The 20,115-nt window shown below is 37.1% G+C and overlaps 1 protein-coding gene across 1 annotated transcript in view; it reads left to right on the top strand.

The window, feature by feature from the left end:
- The first annotated feature begins 213 nt into the window (after nucleotides 1-213).
- The window catches only part of LOC125861866 (uncharacterized), a 23,852-nt gene continuing 3,950 nt past the window's right edge, over nucleotides 214-20,115 (top strand). Inside the window, exons 1-16 of the mRNA XM_049541770.1 lie at nucleotides 214-414; nucleotides 1,191-1,371; nucleotides 4,936-5,238; nucleotides 5,382-5,471; nucleotides 5,916-6,353; nucleotides 6,486-6,593; nucleotides 9,116-9,246; nucleotides 9,339-9,471; nucleotides 11,689-12,016; nucleotides 12,106-12,624; nucleotides 12,742-12,920; nucleotides 12,995-13,153; nucleotides 13,388-13,462; nucleotides 13,794-13,974; nucleotides 17,226-17,413; nucleotides 17,988-18,203. Coding sequence (XP_049397727.1) covers nucleotides 236-414; nucleotides 1,191-1,371; nucleotides 4,936-5,238; nucleotides 5,382-5,471; nucleotides 5,916-6,353; nucleotides 6,486-6,593; nucleotides 9,116-9,246; nucleotides 9,339-9,471; nucleotides 11,689-12,016; nucleotides 12,106-12,624; nucleotides 12,742-12,920; nucleotides 12,995-13,153; nucleotides 13,388-13,462; nucleotides 13,794-13,974; nucleotides 17,226-17,413; nucleotides 17,988-18,203 — 3,408 coding nt within the window. The 5' untranslated portion in view covers nucleotides 214-235. The remainder of the gene's footprint in view (nucleotides 415-1,190; nucleotides 1,372-4,935; nucleotides 5,239-5,381; nucleotides 5,472-5,915; nucleotides 6,354-6,485; nucleotides 6,594-9,115; nucleotides 9,247-9,338; nucleotides 9,472-11,688; nucleotides 12,017-12,105; nucleotides 12,625-12,741; nucleotides 12,921-12,994; nucleotides 13,154-13,387; nucleotides 13,463-13,793; nucleotides 13,975-17,225; nucleotides 17,414-17,987; nucleotides 18,204-20,115) is intronic.

The following is a 20,115-nucleotide window of genomic DNA, read 5'->3' as shown; positions in this document are numbered from 1 at the left end:
GGATTGATCATTGTAAGACATTTTTAAATGAATGATTGACTCGTCCCAACCCTTCAAATTTCTTGATTTGCGAGACTTGCCATATGGGCTCCACGGACCGATTTCGATAACTTTATATTTATATATAACAAGCTAAAAAAAGCTGGACAAATAAATTAAAATCATTTTTTTTAGAAATTTCATATATAACCTCATAATATTCCCTTCTTTCTCTTGTTATTATTTCCGTCTTCAAATGGAAGGACGTAGAGGCGACGAAGATGGTGGAAGCAGCGCCATGTTTTCTGAACTCAAACATTACTGCATTGAACTGCTCGAACTCCACCAAAACCCTAAGAAAAATCCCTCAACCCTCACTCATCTTCTTCAATTTCTTCGCCGCTCTTCTCCTAATGATCTCCAATCCTTATTCGAGTATGTTCCTACCTCTTTACTCTTGCTATATCAACAATTCCTGTTGTTTCTAACTAACTTTTGATATGGAACTTGTTTAATTTTTCTTTAGATTGTTCTATTGTTTTTACATGTATCATTCATTCCTTTTGAAGCTCCAGTAACTTGTTTTTGCGCAATTTTATTACATGTCTTGTCTAGAGAAAGAAAAAAAGCAAAGCGCCAACATTTAGGGGCAAAGTTAATGCTTTAAGTCTTAACACACTACTTATTTGTCCATAGAATACGCCCTGGGTGTGGCAGGGAATTAGCTAAGACTCCTCGTACCTGTATTTCACCAGTTATGCATCAAAAGTACCTGTATATTCAATTCCATTTTGCTTTGGTCTATCTTATTGCTGTAAAACCTTCACAGAGAATATGTTGCAATAGTCCTTTTATTCTTTTATTTTTCTCATTGTCAAATGACAATGAAGAAGTGATAACATTTTGACTTCTAGAATTTAGCACATTTCGCTATTTCAGTTTTATATATTAACTAAGCTTTTAAAAATATAGTACAATGATATAACATGGTTCAACAAAGCTTAATTGTGCAGCATAACACATCTGTTTACTAAGTGATACTCGCATCACAATGATAATATGAAAGATTTCAGGAAAGCTGTGACAGACATGGTGCATTAGTAATGCTTGTATTAGTTATGTTGAGATTATTTCTTACGTATTTCCCTCTTTCATTCTTTTATCTTTTAATTCCTCGATGGGAAGATATGTGACTAGTTTTTCTTTTCCAGCTATACATTGTTTCCTTTGCTGCTTCTACTGGATGCCGCTGTTGATAGCAAATCACCACCCAATGTTGGTTCTAATGAAAGATATATGATGCCTAATACATTGAGTGATATTGTGATGGAAGGTGCTCTTCATTGTCTTGAGGAACTTCTGAAGAAGTGCTGTTTAGGGTCTGTGGATCAGGTATATAGACTTTCTTCTTAAATGCAATAGATGTATTCCGTATTTCAGTTACCAATGGTTGAGATTAGTTGAAGAAAAACCTTGCTACCTTTCTTTTTCCCAAATTTGGCAGGGAAGTTATTTGGAAATTGTTTTTCGCTAGACTATTAGGTTAATAAATTTCCTTTACTCTCTCTCTAAATACTTTGTGGTTTGGTGCCCGTTAAAGTCACTGAACTTAGTTCTCAGCTTCTGTTCGTGATTGTGTTGCTTGTTATGTGGTCTCACATGCATTGGGCCAATAGCTTTGTCATGCTTTTCTTTTTTTTCGATTATTATATATCAAACTTAATGTAGTTTCTTATATCCTGAAGTTTCTCAGCTTGGCCTTAAGTGTGTGTTAAGAAATAAATAGATGACTAAGAATATAAATAAAAATGCATTTGTTTTTCAAGAAAAAATATTTAGATGATACAAACCAAGAATTATATGAAAAATGAGTTAAAAAAATAAATCAAGTGGAAAAGATAATGTCAATCAATTTTAAAACTATTTTTAATTTCTGATCAAAGAAACATGCAGAGTTAAGTTTCTGATTCAGGTTTTATTGACTAGTCTTTTTGTTCTAAATTTCTGATGGTCCTAGTTATAAATATTATTACTAACATATTTATTTCATAATGGTTCTTTTTTTTTTTTTTTTTTTNTTTTGATAACCGAGAAATCCGTCTCCTGTCCTTTGGACCAATCACAACTTTCTAAACTCGGTGGATAATGGGCCCGCCCCTCTACCCTTCTCCACTTAAATACCAGGCTTCGCTTTTCATGTTGTGGGGCTTGAACCTGCGATCTAAGTCACAAATCCTCCACCTTTTGCCACTCGAGCTATGCCTTGGGGGCTCATAATGGTTCTTTAATAATATGTCATTTTGCTAGCTATACATATTATTTGGTTCTGCACTCAATAACCTATGAGTTGTCAAACTAATTTGTTGAGTTAGAAAGATTTTTTTTTTTTTTTTTGATAACCGAGAAATCCGTTTGTGACCCGCCCTTTGGACCAATCACAGCCTTCTAAACTCGGTGAATAATGGGCCCGCCCCTCTATCCTTCTCCACTTAAATACCGGTCTTCGCTTTGCATGGTGTGGGGCTTGAACCTGCGACCTAAGCCACAAATCCTCCCTAAGCCACAAATCCTCCACCTTTTGCCACTTGAGCTAGGCCTTGGGGGCTTGAGTTAGAAAGAATTTTACAAAAGAAATTACAAAATTCTCTTTCAAATAGCCCATAAATAAAAGTATTTTAGAATTGGTTGAAGCTATAAGCAGTTAAGACTTCTGGAACAATATTTTCTGCAATATTAGTAGATGCTATTTGGAACCACCCTTTTTAATCCATATTAGCATCTCATATCCATGATGTAAGTAAAACTATTGGGGCGACTGTAAAAGAGGTAAGAGAGTGTCATCTGCAATGTTAAAGGAACCTTTGATAGGTAAAAGAGCCAGGAGGCAATGTTAAAAGCTAGACATCTAATGAAGCACACACCTTACTGGTTTGGTGTGTGAACCGAAGTACCGTGTTAGTGAGACAAAGCACCTCGCTTATGCTGCATCTATCTTTACGACTTAAGTGCACTGTGCATGTGAAGTATTCCTTGTGATATCTTATAGTTTAAATAAAAATGTCAATGACTAGGAAGCTAAGCTAGATTCCAAACAAGCTAAAAATGCTTAAAACTAACATTCAGCTTGGTTTCTGAACAAAACAAGTCCAGCTTAAGCTTGAGATTGGTTTCTATAGTTAGAATATAAATTAAACTCAGTCAAGTCTGCTATATTTGCAAAATTTTTGGTTTTGTTTTATCTGTAGCTTCAGAGGAAATGAATTTTTTTGTCTAATCTGCTGCTCAGATCCCATTTTTCTGCTACTAGATTCAAGATAGAAAATAATATAACATGTAGCTGGTTGTATTTGTTTATTATACACTTTGGGTGAAGATGATACCCTTCTTCTTCTTCTAAGCTGGAACATTAAGCGGCAACTTCCAATTTGCAGCTTGGACTGTATTACCTTTGCTTGTATTCAAAATAGTATATTGCTTGAAGCTATAGGGCTTTAGAACAGAGACTGGGAGAGGTTCAGAAGGTTGTTCCTCATTGTCTGATGTGGGTATTCTGGAGAAAGGGCAAGAAGTACTTTCAAAGGAATTATAACTGTCTCTTTTTGGGGTTTTAAGATATCAGAGTCCATTTCTTTGTCTTTGTTTTGCAGTTGGCTTTCTGAATTACTAATTTGTAGGGATTCCGTCCCTTTCTTGATGTCTTTTGTGCTCTTTTGACTTTGTTTAGTGGAATTAGAACAAAAAATATCATATGAGGTTTGTACCAAGCTAAGTGTGAGCTCGGGATGCTAAAACAAGACAATCCTCAACAAGTCAAGCATAGCTTGAGCCAAGGACCAAGTAGTTGATAAAAAATACTTCATGTATGATTTAAGCCTTTTCAAGATCCGTTCTTTTTATACATGTGGTTGTTCCTTGTTTTCCCTATTTTGCTTTCGGTTTTTGATATATAGTAACATAGAAGGAAGGACAGAAATTAGGAATTTTGAGCCTGAATATTCCTTTGACATCAAATCATCCTCATTGGAGCCATATTTTCCTATTACCAATAGCAGATAACCTCTTTTCTTCTTTCGACAAATACCAGTAGCAGACGAACTAGATTTTGATGTTCACAATCTCATCCTATCTTAATATTTTAACACTTGGGTTTGATAGCTACCTGTGGAGAATTCAAAAATATCACCGGTTATGTTTATGGGGTTTGTTTCTCGGGGTATTCTGTCTCCTGCTTTTAGCTATCTCTTCTTTCTCTAATACCATTATCCATGCCCAAAGGGTTAGAAAATTTGGAAGCATGGACTTGATGTCTACTTGGATCATATAGATCCCCTAGTGTTACCTGAGGCCCCACACTCACGTTTGTCCACTGGTTACTTACTTTCTTACATGTGATACTACAAAAATACATGACACGGTAACCATAATCCTTTAGAAAGAAGTTTCGCTAAGTAGGAATAATTGACACTGGAATAGTGAATGGACTCTATACTTTCACAATTCCGAGTGAAACTTAGGAAGTGTGTGAATGAACAAACACTCTAGCGGAACTGATAAGATTGGAAAATATGTCTTCTAGAACTTGAGCATGCTTACCTATTGGATGTTTCATTAGTGAACAGCAGTAACAAATATCATTTGAAGTTATAAGCTTCTGCATGTTTGTAAGGCTAATATTGTCGTTCAGGCAAGATTTTAAACTAACAGTTGTACAATCACTTGGCCTTTTTAGTTTTGTTAACCTTCCCAGAAATACAGTCCATTCACTGTTCAAGTAGGTCTGGAAATTATTGTTGAGGGTCAAATAGTCCATACACTGTGTGTGTGTGTTGGTGGTGTGTGCTATTATGTTATAGTTGAATATTCTTCTTGGAAAGTCGTTTAGTAAGCCTTTCACTGGAATTTTTAGTTGATGTTTGATAGGGACTATTCTCAAGAATCCATGGTTTGCTTATGCAGTTCATTGTATTAACAAAGAAATTGACTCGCGGGGCGTTGCTTTCTCCTATGGAGGCTTCAGAAGAGTTCCGTGAAGGAGTGATAAGGTGTTTCAAAGCACTGTTGCTTAATCTGCATTGCTGTTCCAGTGAGTCCTGCCCATGCAAACAAATAAGCAGTTGGCCTTTGCTTCTGGAAAGAAAAAGTTTGCACTCTCCACCTGTTTCAAAACTTAAATTCAAGGAAGAAGAGTGTTTAGTTGCATTTCTACAGTCTGAAACTGCTTCTGTTGCTGTTGGACATTGGCTATCACTTCTGCTGAAGGTATATATTTTGTTATCCGGTCGTCCCTCCGTGGACGTACGATATGTTTTTATTCTCCAGTCTCTTCGAGGCAGACATATTTCCTTACATTCTTCATAGTATTGTTCTAATTTTACTTTTGAGATTGTTCGTGGCATTCACAGGTAGCAGATGTTGAGGCAGCACGAGGGCAACAAGGCAGTGCAAGCCTTCGGATAGAAGCCTTTTCCACTCTGAGAGTACTTGTTGCTAAGGTTCCTCTTCTCTCCTTTCTGGCTGCTTTTCCTCCCTTGCGGGCTCTATTGTTATTGGCTTCCGGAGTTCTCAGTTATTCCTTCATAGGTTCGATGACTTTACTCCTGTGAGGCCGTGTCTTTGATACAGATTTAATTTCCTTACTCCAATTAATGCTAGAAATTTGCCCATAAAATGAGTCAGACATGGTCAAAGAAAGTAGAATACATGAAAATTTATGAAGTTAAGTTCATTGTTTACCAAGGTATCTTTTATCCATGTGATACAATGATACATCTCCACGAGTTCTTTGTCAAAATATATATGTTTATGCCTAGACTCTTGTCAGAGGTTTGTTATTTTTACTACTTCCAGTTTGTTATTCTAGCGGTCAATCTTAGGTAGCATTGCTGTTCAGGTTCATATAAGTTACATCTTTACAATTCTATATTGATGTTTGGCAGGTTGGGACTGCAGATGCTTTAGCTTTCTTTTTGCCTGGAGTTGTTAGTCAAATTGGCAAAGTTATGCATATTTCAAAAACGTTCATTAGTGGGGCTGCTGGGAGTGCCGAAGCTTTGGACCAAGCAATTAGAAGCTTGGCTGAATTTCTTATGATAGTTCTCGAAGACAATTTGAACTTGCCTTTTCTTGGTATGCTCCTTGATGACGTCAAGAAAGAGAAATCTTCAGTGTCATTTCTGGAGGCACTTCGTCAGTTGCCCTCTACTATGCATGACCAAAATTTGAGTGAGGTTGGCACCATTGTACTTAGCTCCACAGAGGGGGAATGCGCTAGTCCTAGAAACCCTACCGGATCTTTGCGTGTAATTCGTACAAAAGACTGGATTGTTGATACCTCGTCCCATGTTGATAAGCTGTTATGTGCAACTTATCCCCAGGTAGGTTATAAAAGGTTTCTCAGTGGCACTTGAATTTAGAAGATTTTATATCAAGTCAGTTTAAATTTATAATTCCCTTATATATTTTTTTGAGAAACAATGTAAACTAAAATTTGAATATCGTGTTCACAGCTTTGCTTGCATCCAAGCAGAAAAGTGAGACAAGGACTCTTGGCGGCAATACAGGGACTCTTATCAAAAACCAGTTGTGTGTTGAATGGAAGCAGATTGATGCTTTTGGTGAGTTCCAAACTGGAACTTATACCCTTATCATATTTGGGTATCCAATAATTAATGTATCAATGTGGATTTTATGATGGATACCAGCCCAAGATGGATTTCTCTTTCATGTCAAGTTTTCAATTTCTCCTTATTCTTCTTTTGATTTGAATTGTCTCAGGCTCTGAGATACTCTTTCTGTCTGCTTGAACTTTCAGAGTAGCACTGATTTGAATTGTAGTTTAAATCATAATGGGTCAAAGTAGGTAGAGAGATTACCTTTTGATAAGTTAAAGATTAATAAGAATAGACACAGGACCAATTGGCTTTCAAGTAGTAAAGGGTAAAATCCCCTCTTGAGAGGAGTTTCAAACAGAATAAAAAAGGGAAGTAAGACGGTTTATTTTGGAATTGAGGGAGTTGAAGTTGTTGTGCCTACAGACTATATTTTGCAGTTTTCATCAGTTAACTTTTGCTTATTTTAAAGTTGGTCTTAGATTGCAGTTGCTCTAGCTGATTTTGTTGGATGGGATTATTAATTTTTTTTTTCTTTTTTGATAACCAAGAAATCCGTCGGTGACCCGCCCTTTGGACCAATCACAACCTTCTAAACTCGGTGGATGGGATTATTAATTGTGAAACAAAGTTCCTTCTTATATGCAAATCATATTTTATTCTTGTGAGAAGTAGTATGCACTCATGTCATATTATGTCTATTAGTATGGAGAAAGCTGTTGCTATCATTTCAGACTTCACCTGACTTAAAAAGGGAAAATAAATTAAAGACCTGTTTAGCTGGTGTTGTGGACCAATTCTATTAGCACTTTGGTCTTTTGTAGTAGTTTAAATTGGCTCTTTCTGTTGTAGTGCCCTTAGAAGTGGAATTTCACAGTACTATTCCCTGAGATGTCAAACATACATAATCCATTGCAATATCCTGAAAAATTCTTCCCAAGTCGTGTTGGCTTGTGCATATGCTTCTAGCTCACAGCCAAATTGATTCACAAAGATCGACATTGTAAGACATGGAAGACAAAAATATGTATTTTTTTTAATAATTGGGAATCTCCGAGGACAAATGATGCACAATTTGAGACTCAGTGGATAATGGGCACCCTTTGCCCTTCTCCACTTAAATACCATGCTCTTGTTTGCTGTAGGGTTTGAACTTGTGACGTGTGCCTAACCCACACATCACACACTGCGCTCTTACCACTAGACCAAAATCTGGGGGCACGAGTAAGAGATGTATTTATGGCATAGGTAATATTGAATTTAAGACATGTGTTACACCATATGAGATTTATCCATTGTAGGACAATATCAAACCTAACAACTTAGTAATTTCTAACTCACCTCATCAAAATCAACGGGAAACGAAAACCACTTGACTTTACTTAGCTTGAAAATGCAGAAAAGTAAACAATTTTTAGATTAGTGGATGTATGGAAAAATTGCTTGACTATTGTTGCTGGAACAGCTATGGGAAACCTTGCTGGAAGTCACTGGAATCTTGTCAGATATAGTGCTGGAGAAGTGGTTGGAATATTGGCCAGACAGCGTTTGATGCTAGAGTGGTCATTGGAAAAGAGGCATGGTGCCAAATGAGAAGTTACCAAAAATAATCTTAGTACCACAGGAAGGATTGCCGGGAAAGAGGTATGGTAATTGGTACCCTAGGAATGATCATCATAGACGGGCATGGTGCTGTTGGAACGGTTACTAGAATAGGAGCGATACTACCGGGTGATCTCTGGTGTGATGCTAGAATAGTATATTATGAAAAGTGAAACACTTTGTTCAGGTGGGCGGCATAGGGCTAACCTTTGATATGTGGAAGTTGATCTCTACCATGATGGGAGAAGCTTTGACACCATATCACAAACATGAGAGAAGAAGATATGTATTAGTGACTTGATTGGAATCAACTACAATTCATACTTATTCATAGGTGTGAACTACTCATATTCTTACCTTGTGGGACAATATCTAAGTTGACCAACTTAACAAAACAATTCTAACATTAAAACATGATATTCTAACAGACGTGAACTGTATGATTGTCTGAGCCACTTACATAACCTATTTTGATATACCAGTTTCTTCTTGTGCTTTCCTCTCATGGAACTTGATGCACTAGATTTTGATTGCTGCTAGCCTGCTACAGTCTGTCAAAATGGTACATAAATCACTATCGCAACAAAAATGTTTCCTTACCTTAGTCATTGACAGTGTTAGATACTTTAATTGGCACTTAATTTAGTTTCTGATAAATATCCGTTCCTTCTAAATCTTTGTTTAGTAATACTTGCTAGCTTGCGATGCCATGATTTTTGATGAATTGGTACAATTATAAATATGCAAGGTGGAATGCATTGAGACTCTTGTATTGCATTTCTTTGGTTTGACATTCTGGTGCCATTGGGTCTTTTATTAGCAGTCTGGAAGCTTCTTTGAAGTACATGATTTTGTAGGAGTATTTCTTATTTTTCAGTAACCTAATAATTTATTCTGAATGTATTCTTGGCTCTTGAAAATGGCAGGAAAGTCTATGTGTTTTGGCATGTGATGACTCCGAGGAGGTGTCCTCAGCTTCACAGTTGTTCTTTGGACATTTGCTCTCATCACATGGGAAGCTTCACATAAAACATGATGTTGAAGAGATTTTTAACAGGTCTTTATAGTCCTAATTTTTCTCTGTTGAAACATATGTAGTTGGTAGCGGCTTATGCACTTGATTTAATGGATTTTACATCTTCTTCACAGGCTTGTTGAAAAGCTTCCAAAGGTGGTCCTTGGAACTGATGAATTACATGCAATTGCACATACCCAGAAATTGCTAGTACTGATCTATTTTTCAGGGCCACTACTCGTGGCAGACTATCTTCTTCAGTCACCTGTAGGTGCAACAGGCCTAGTGTTTTCTTTGTTTCTATCCTTTAAAGTTAGAATCTTTTGTCATGATGCTGAGCTATCAATTCTTTGCTTGAGGGTCATTGTCCTTTTCTTTATGGGTTCTCTTTTGCTTGGAGGGGAGGGGGCTGAGTGGATGTATGGCATGATCTACTACTCTCCTGCTTTCTCACTTGTCAGTGAACTTCTGTGGAGCTGCTCTGACTTACCAGCATTTGTTGTCAGAGTTTTTTTCTTTTCTTGCATCATCCTGCATTCAGGTCAAAATACTTATGTAGACAAATTAAAACAATACCCTATATACAAACAAGATGGAGTTCTGCCTAATTACCTATTATGACAAAAAAAACCTATATCTTCAATTTATGAGAGCAATGTCATCTAATCCACAAGCTTAAAAAAAAGCAGTGGCAGATATGGTAACAAAGCACTTATCTGGTACATCATATTGGACAAAAAATGTGTAGAAAATAATTTTGAGGTCCTAGTCTTGGTGGACAGAGTTACCTAGTACATGTTACTGGTGGTGGGAGATGACAAGTATTCCGTGGAATTAGTCAAGATGCGCACAATCTAGGCCCTTACACCCCAATTATAAAAAAACATTTGCTACCAAGAGTCAGATAACATTGTGATTCTTAACCTTTTCAAGCTCATTCTAATTTATGGCTCTCTCTTTCATCAGAAGTACAGGTGGGATTCATACTAGTCAAGTAGTTTTACTATGATAACTTCCTAATAAAAACAAGAAGTATTGGTTGGGGAGGATTCCCTTTGAATTAGATTCTATACATCTAAGGGTGACACAGAGCAGATAAGCCTACAATATAACTGAATGGGATTATGTTAGACACGATTTTTGGAATTTTATTTAATTTCACAGATCTATCTTGGTCAGTTAACTTATTCGACAGGAAATAGGAAATAGGTTTTCTGGTTGTCTCACGGATGATCTGTTGATTAGAAGGTTCACTGATTTGTAGTCTGAAAATTGCCACAAAAGCATTTCACGCGAAGGAAGTAGGGGCAGCTTTTAGGTCTGTTTTCACGATTTGCTTGGGTTGGGTTATTCATAGGAAAAATGAGGAAGATATTTTTTATTTCTTTTGAACACGTAAATTCATATTAGGATCTAGCACTGCAGTAGTTTCTTTGACCTAGGGCGTCAAATGGCTTTTGTTTGCCAGGTACATCACACCAATATATTTAGATGACAAGCAAGCACTTTTTACCTCTACTTTTCTGTTTTTTAGTTTATTAAGAGCAGCACTTGTCCTCTTTCCCCTTTAATCTTCCGTTCCATTAAAACTGCTTCTTCACTCATCTAAGAGAAAAGAAAAGAGAAATATATATATCACAGTATTATGGCACATCACCTAGTTCTTGTCTTTATATGTGGAATGTTTTTACTTCCATTCATCAGTTCCTCATGCTTCCTTGCGCTTCATAAGCCCTCATTTGCGTACTCGAATGTGTCTGATTGGTTATCCCCGTATCATAGAGTTCGCTACATTTCATACTGCCTGCCTTTATTTCATATGTTCATTCAGTTGCGTAACCACATATTGGATTACTCCAGTGTGGCACGAAGCCGCTGATGCCAAATCGGATCCTTTGCTGCTATCTATGTCCTGCCTGGTACCCCTCCCCCGCCTGTGATAGCTTGCGGATATTGACGAAACCGTAATCTATCCATCAGATTGCCCATTTGTCTATCTGTCTGGTGCTTCGAAGGCCTGCCTATATTTTTTTCCCAATTTGTCACTTGCTCGTCCCTCTCTCATGAAAATGGTCACCTACTTCTACCATCTTCTTTTGACTGTTAGATTTTTTGATTATGAGGTCATCTAGAACCACTTAATATCTTTGCCTCAGTACAACGATGCCAGGGGAAGTCGTCTCAGTCCTTACACTCCTGCGTATTCTTTCATATTGAGGCAGCTTTTTCATGGTTCTTTGAGATAATGCTGTTTCATATCTATAAACATCTCTTGAGACCCAGAACTTCATGATAGTCATAACTGCTTCAATACTGTGTTCTTTGTGTACTTTATCAGGGTACTGTCACTGCAATATTTACCTTTCTAACCTGTGTGCTTTATCATGTTGATGTCACTGCGATACTTTCCTTTCTAACATTAGTGCTAGTCATTAGTTCTTTTGATTGGATGTTAAGTGTAATGCCTTTCAGTGGAATGTGTAGGTGAGAACTGCTCAATTCTTGGATGTTTTAGCCCTCTGTCTGAGTCAAAATTCAGTTTTTGCTGGTCCCCTTGAGAAGAATGTTGCAGCAAAGCGTTCCTCATCAGGGTTCATGCATGCCATAGCAGAGATAAGAGCTGTTAGAGCTGCTGACTCTGACAATCTGGGAAGTAGAAAGAATCAAAATAGAAGAGTACATACCATGGAAAGTATAAAGAATGAGCATCAGCTGCCGCGCTTGCCGCCTTGGTTTGTTTATGTTGGCAGCCAGAAGCTGTACCATTCTGTAGCTGGGATCCTTCGACTTGTAGGTTTATCTTTATTTGCAGGTTGTTTTTCCTTTCTTAACTTTTACAAAATAGTGACTTCCTTCCCGACCTAAACTTGTAACTTTATCGGTTGCGTTGCTTTTGACTAGACCCTCGAAGTGAAGGACCTCTCTCTGTCATCATTGACTTGCCATTGGAGAACCTGCGGAAATTGGTTTCTGAAATACGGATGAAGGAATACAGTGAAGAAAGTTGGCAATCTTGGTACAGCAGGATTACTTCAGGACAATTAGTACGTCAGGCCAGTACAGCTGTGTGTATCCTGAATGAGTTGATATTTGGTTTGTCAGATCAAGCACTTGATGACTTTAACAGAATGTTTAGAGCATATGTAATGGAACCACAAGAAAATAAGAAATATCAAGAAGATGCAAGTCAACATCAGAAAATTGAACAATCTACAACAAAGGGATCTGTTTGGAAGATTTGCCAAGTTAACGGAGAAAGGAGTCATTTAGTTGACTGCATTGGCAGTATATTACATGAATACCTATCCCCTGAAATATGGAATCTGCCCGTTGAGCATACATCTGCTTTACAACAATATGATTGTGAGGATGCAAACATTAGCTCACACTTCTTTAATGACAATGTGATGTTGCACCAGGAAATTCATCTTTTCCATCTCTTGTTATGATTGTGGTTTCATGTGTTATTTATCTTATCATCATCTTTGCTAGTGGCTGGATATCATATTGATATTTGTTTTGCTATTGTCAAACAGGTTATTATTGATGGCATTGGCATCTTTTCTATGTGCGTTGGGAGAGATTTTTCTTCATCAGGATTTCTTCATTCATCTCTTTATATGTTGCTTCACAATCTTATTTGCTCTCACTTCCAAATTAGAAGTGCATCTGATGCTGTGTTACACATTATCACCACAATGCATGACTATCCAACAGTAAGCAGAAGCCATGGATTTCTTACTTTTTGTGTCTTCTGAAGGTTATCCACTAATTATGTATCTTCTTGCAGGTTGGACACTTGGTTATAGAAAATTCAGACTATATAATTGATTCAATATGCAGGCAGCTGCGCTCTCTGGAGCTTAACCCGGATGTACCAAATGTACTAGCTGCCATGCTTTCGTACATAGGAGTGGGTCACAGTATATTGCCTTTATTGGAAGAGCCAGTATGTCTCAACAATGATATCTTGAAAATTGGAATCAACAAATGACCCATTTTTCCTAACTCGTTCTGTTTTGTTATGTCTCCAAACTTAACTAGTTCTGAAACGAGGCATAATTGTTGTTGTAGTTCTCATTGTATGTTTTATTGTGTCTGCATATATGGACATGGTCGGATGCATGTTTATTTTTTAGTTTAAGATGCAATATCTTCACAAATGACATTGTGATTTGTGCAGATGCGTGCTGTTTCCATGGAGCTTGAAATTCTTGGAAGGCATCAACATCCTGATTTGACCATTCCCTTCTTGAAGGTCATTCTTATATTTGCTTGCTGTACTCTAATTTGATAAGCACTTGCTGTTGATAGATATAGCGGAAGGATAGCAGTCAGTCTTCTTTAGTCATATTCAGTGTCTTAAAATTAAAAAGTCCATTTCCTTTTGTCTTGCCTGGAAAGGAAGCTCACTTAGTTCATGAGTCTCTGCATCAGACCTTTTGAAATTACATTACTCTGATGCTTTAGTGCCAATTTGTTGCGAGTTGTGCTAGTATTAGTCTATTAGATTTCTTGAAATTCTGATAATTAGATGTGGTGCTCTCCTTTATTCAGTTGTCTGGTTATAATCTTCCTCTATTCTTCAGGCAATGGCAGAAATAGTTAAGGCATCAAAGCAGGAGGCTAATGCTTTGCTGGATCAAACAAAGTCATATTGTGAGAATGTGAAATCTAGAAAGCTGAACCTGGAGAAGAGGAAAGAAAAGTTTTTTGATGATTCAGGTTCATATAGTGATGAAAGTGTTGGCAAGGGGTCGTCAGAATCTGGTATGTACCCATGGAATCATGTTACAATTGGATAATATATACACACACACACACACAACAACAACAACCACATACCAAGTGTAATCTCTCAAGTGGTCTGGGAGGGTAGAATGTACGCACCCTTATCTGTGGGGTAGAGAATCTGTTTTCGGTAGACCCTCGACTCAAAGGAAGTGTAAACAAAATAGGATTGAAAGGAAAATAATGACAACTCTGTGGGGTAGAGAAGCTGTTTTCGGTAGACCCTTGACTCAAAGGAAGTGCAAACAAAACAGGATTGAAGGAAAATAATGACAACAAACTAACAAGATAAACAAAGCAAATGAAGCAACATATAGTTGTAAAAATTGAAGAATAGGATACTACACAAATACTAACTAATACTACTAAATACGGAGGGAGAAGATGGGAAAACAGTTGACTACTCCCTGCCTCTCCCTGACAGAAGTACTACAACACTTGGCTATCTACTACTTTTTACCCTAATCTTGGAGCTCCATACCTTCTTATTTAGGGTCATGTCATTAGTAAGTTGAAGATGTGCCATGTCCACTCTAATTACCTCCACTCAGGTCTTTTTCGGCCTACCTCTATCCAGTGTTATCAAAGGCGAAAAGCGCAAAAAAGCTCTAAGGTCCATGGGCGCTTTAAGCGCAAATAAAGTGTGGGCTTTAATGAAAAAAGGCGCAAAGGGAGAAAAAAATACAAATATATATGTTTAGTCCAAGACTAATAATTATAAACATGAATGACACATTTATGACCAAAGAAATTGAATTTTTTTTATGATAAAGTGAAATATTAATTGTTTAGTGTCACTTCTTCATAAGAGGCTTANCAAATACTAACTAATACTACTAAATACGGAGGGAGAAGATGGGAAAACAGTTGACTACTCCCTGCCTCTCCCTGACAGAAGTACTACAACACTTGGCTATCTACTACTTTTTACCCTAATCTTGGAGCTCCATACCTTCTTATTTAGGGTCATGTCATTAGTAAGTTGAAGATGTGCCATGTCCACTCTAATTACCTCCACTCAGTTCTTTTTCGGCCTACCTCTATCCAGTGTTATCAAAGGTGAAAAGCGCAAAAAAGCTCCAAGGTCCACGGGGGCTTTAAGCGCAAATAAAGTGTGGGCTTTAATGAAAAAAGGCGCAAAGGGAGAAAAAAATACAAATATATATGTTTAGTCCAAGACTAATAATTATAAACATGAATGACACATTTATGACCAAAGAAATTGAATTTTTTTTATGATAAAGTGAAATATCAATTGTTTAGTGTCACTTCTTCATAAGAGGCTTATTGGCAAGGAAAAATTTGCCTTAGAACCTTGATGACGATACTAAAGCACACATAAAGCGGGGCGAAGCGCTCAACATGTTTTGAGCCTCGCTTCAGGGATTAAGCGCGCTTAAAGCACGCCTTTGATAACACTGCCTCTATCTCTCCTAAAATCTGCTACAACCAGCCTCAAACACCTCCTTACAGGTGCATCCATGACACTCTTCTTCACACGCTCAAATCATTTCAGCCTCGCTTCTCTTATCTTGTCCTCCATGAAGGCCACTCCCACCTTATCTTGTATAACTTCGTTCCTGATCCTATTTCTCCTAGTATGCCTGCACATCCATTTGAGCATCCTCATCTTAGCTACCTTCATCTTCTAAACGTGTACGTTCTTGATTGGTCAATATTTTGCTCCATACAACAAAGTAGGTATAACCACCACTGTGTAGAACTTACCTTTAAGCCTTGGTGACACATTCTTATCACAGTACCTTGGATACCAACCTCCATTTCACGCACCTTGCTCCAATGTGATGTGCGACTTCATCATCAATCTCCTCATTTCCTTGGTTATAGACTCGAGATACTTGAAACTTCCTCTGTTGGGTATGACACTATGACTTGTGTATCGATCTTCACTTCCACCGCCGTTTCATGTGTTACGTCACTGAACTTGTACTCCAGTGTTGGATTATGTCACTGACAAGTAATCCTAATATTTTTTCTAACTTTTGATCACACAAAGAACCCTCTCCAATTACTGTAGCTGATGGATCAACTTGTGATAGTATTGGATTTGGAATTGTTCAACCAACCACGTCTATTATTCTGCCATTTTTATTAAGGCTACCAAAATTGACCTTTAACCTGATTCCTGTTAGTAAAATTATGAAAGACCTTAATTGCTAAACTTAATTGTTGTAAGGCTAATGAGCTATAACTCATATCTTGTAAGTCAATGTTATTATTGGGTTTAGTAGTTACTTAACTGGTTTTGTGTGTATAATTAGATCATTGTTTAACTGGTTTAAATGTATGATGATGTATTAGTTCTCTATTGTGTTTTTTTAGAGGTGAGAAGGCATTTGCAACAACAATTGCATATTCAAAGAAAGTTCACATGGATTGATAAGGAAATATGTTATTGTGAATAAAATTAAATTTCATATGAGGATCGGTGTGACCATAAAAAATAGATATTAATTTTGCTTCACCTATAGTTGTTGATTAGCCAATAAAACATAAATATTATTTGCTGCTTGCATGAAATAGTTTTAGGACAATACAACATAAGACAATATCTTGCTTTTTGTGGCTGCAGTGCTCAAAATTTACTGCAATCTCTATCTGATACAGTGTTTTCCCATGTAAGGGTATTTTTTATTAGCCGACATGATTTTATCCTGTCCATTCCAATTATCAATCTGGCCACTTAACTTTTCAGTGTGCTGGATGTCTAGTTGTGCTTGTCTGACCAGAACAGCTCTCTTTGTGGCTCAGTAAAACATGCAGAGAAGGCACTTTACTGACAACAAGGGGATCTTTGACAAAAAGATTATACTGAAAGTATTCTGCTCTCACAAAAGTATACTGAGATAGGAGCATAGCAAAAGTTTTCTTTTATCCATTGCATCCAGAAGGAGATTTTACGATAAAGCTTATTATGGAGTGCTTAAACAGCTGCATTTATCTGAATAAAATTTTGAGATTACCAATTGCAAGCAATGACAGAAACATAATAATATTAGTAATTTCTGTTTGACTCCATGATGCTGACCTGAATTATGGTGATATCTTATTCTTGAGTATCATTTTTTCTTTGGTGTTGAATCATGTTTGAAGAACACTCCGTACATAATATTGAAACTTTGGGGTTGTCTGCCTTATTTGGAGTTCATGTGCCTATTAACCCAAGTGACTGCCATGGGCATCTGATGTTGGTATTCTTCTTTTAATAGGGATGCAGATCTACACTAATGATGTTCATATGCAAATAGAGTGGGAGACTATGCTGTTCAAAATGAATGACTTTAGAAGGTTTAGACAAACGGTTGGATCTATTGCAGGTTCATGTTTAACAGCTGCAACTCCATTACTTGCTTCAGCGAATCAAGCAGCATCCTTGGTAGCACTTGATGTAGTTGATGTATGTTTTGATCTTTACTCTCCGTGTCGCAATTAAGAAACTTCACAACGAAAAGGTTACAATACTAGATAAGTTCTTTATAATGCTGAACCTTCTATCCTAATGCAAAAACATATTATCCATTTCTTCCAGATATATTCACTTTCATCTGCAGTTAGGACTGCATGGGCCTTAGGAAATCCCAAACCTCAATCCCATTCCTGCTCAGTAAAAATAAGATCATGCCTATTCGCGATAAGATTACTTTACTGCCCAGTCCCTCTTACACCACTTTCCTTTTCTCCTACTATAATTCGTCTTAGTTGGTCAGTCTTGTTTCTTATAGATATTTTATTGACTCTTCTGACAGAAGGTCTAAGTTGCGGTCTGAGGATTCATTATACACTTCTCTCTCAATTTGCCATGGTTTTCTCATCTATCCACTCTCATATTTTATTGAATGCTCTGCATATATCGTAATTCCTTGAAGGAACAACTGCCTCTTTTTTTCTTACTTGAGGAACAACTGTTTATTTAGTTACTGAAATATTGTTATAGAAGTTTCCTTTGATTCATTTTGTTCCAATGTGTTTAGGATGTATTTTTGACAGTAGCCAAAGTGGAGGATGCTTACAAGCATGAGAAGGAAATCAAAGAGGCAATTGAACATGTGGCTCATATGTGTTCATTTAATAGTCTTAAGGACGCTTTAGATGTTGATGTTGATGAAACTACCGAGAACAGACTGCTCCCTGCAGCCAATAAAGTGTGGCCTTTTTTGGTTTCCTGTCTTCGAAATAAAAGTCCATTGGTGAGTGATTTTAACATATTTATTCTCTGGAAACCTACTAATCTATACTGCTTGATAACTTTTTCTTTTTTTTATTTGACTATTAACTATAAGTATGAAATGTGCTGGGGAAGCATGACTGGAAATCAATAGAGTTTTAGAAGTTCCTATTATGGTTTGGATTAGGGAGATGCAGATGATAAGTAGTTAAGATGAAATAACTGAATACATAATGGATGGAGTATGGACGAGTGCATAAATGCAATATTGTTAGCTTTCAGAGAAGGAAAACATAACAATCTGATTTTATTTTGTTATTGAACAAGTAGGAACATTAGTTTGATAAACCAACAAAGAAAAAATTTATGAAAGCAAAACTACTAACTTCATTATAAAACAGATATTTATAGAGTTTACGAGTAAACCAACTCCTAAGGATAAGATTAAAAAACTAAGGATAAGATAGAAACTAGTTAACTGTTAAATAGTAAATAACTACCCTAACTACCCTACAATACAGAGAACTTGGACTGTTGCAGTTCTTATGCATATTTCTAACACTCCTCCTTGCTTTTAGAGCTGCAAACTCCAAGTTTTTGCCTGAGAAGTTGAAATTTATTGCCTGATAATGGTTTGGTGAAGATATCAGCCAGCTGCTCTTCAGTTTTGCAATAGAGCAGAATCACGTCACCATTATTTTGCACTTCCCTCAAGAAGAAAAGCTCGATGTTGAAGTGTTTTGTTTTCCCATGAAATACAGAATTATGAGAAATTGCTATCGCAGATTGGTTGTCCACAAATACTTCAGTTCCCTTTGTCTGATTCATGTGCAGATCACCAAAAATTTTCCTCAACCACAATGCTTGATTCACTGCTGCTGTTGCAGCCACAAATTCTGCCTCTGCAGTGGATTGAGCCACAATGTCCTGCTTCTTTGAGCACCACGAAAACATTCCTGAGCCAAGACTGAAACAATATCCAGATGTGCTCTTCATGTCATCTGTGGATCCAACCCAATCACTACCAGAATACCCAAGTAGTTTCAGATCTAATTTTTTCTGAAACTTGACACCATAATTGATGGTACCTTTGATGTATCTGACAGCTCGTTTTGCTGCTTTTAGATGCACTTCACTAGCACAATGCATGAACCTCGATAGAATGCTTACAACATACAAAATATCGGGTCTTGTAGCTGTGAGATACATCAAACAACCGACTAAGCCTCTGAAGTATGTTTCCTCCACTTTCTCTGCTCCATCATTCTTGCTTAGTTTCTCTTTTTGGTTCATAGGAGTACTGATCTCCTTGAAATCTGCCACGTTGAACTTCTTGAGAATTTCCTTAGCATATTCTTCTGGCAAATTAAAACTTCATCCTGTTCCTGCTTGATTTCCATACCAAGAAAATAAGACATTAGACCAAGATCAGTCATCTCGAAGGCTTGCATCATTTCTTGCTTGAAATCCTCGATATGCCTTGTATTGCTTCTTGTAACTAGTACATCATCCACATAAATAGACACAACAAGAATATCAGTGCTATGATGTTTAACATAAAGAGTAGATTTTGATAGACTCTTTTCAAAGCCTAAGCCAAGTAAATGGCCATCTATTCGACCATACCAGGCCCTTGTTGCCTGTTTAAGTCCATAAAGTGCCTTTCTTTGCCTATAAACTTTGTCCTCCTTTCCTTTCTCCACAAAGCCTTCAGGTTGCTCAACATAAATTTCTTCCTGAAGAAAGCCATTAAGGAATGCTGATTTGACATCCATCTGATACACTTTCCAACCCAATTGTGCAGCAAGAGCAAGAAGTAACTTGATAGTGTCAAGCCTAGCTACTGGTGCAAATGTATCAAAATAATCCACACCAAAAATTTGAGCATACCCCTTAACTACAAGTCTTGCTTTATGCTTGTTCACTGAACCATC

Source organism: Solanum stenotomum, chromosome 4 (genome assembly GCF_019186545.1).
Source record: "Solanum stenotomum isolate F172 chromosome 4, ASM1918654v1, whole genome shotgun sequence".
In the NCBI taxonomy this organism is placed as follows: domain Eukaryota; kingdom Viridiplantae; phylum Streptophyta; class Magnoliopsida; order Solanales; family Solanaceae; genus Solanum; species Solanum stenotomum.
The sequence above is the reverse complement of the archived record's forward strand: the minus strand, read 5'-3'. Positions and strand labels throughout refer to the sequence as shown.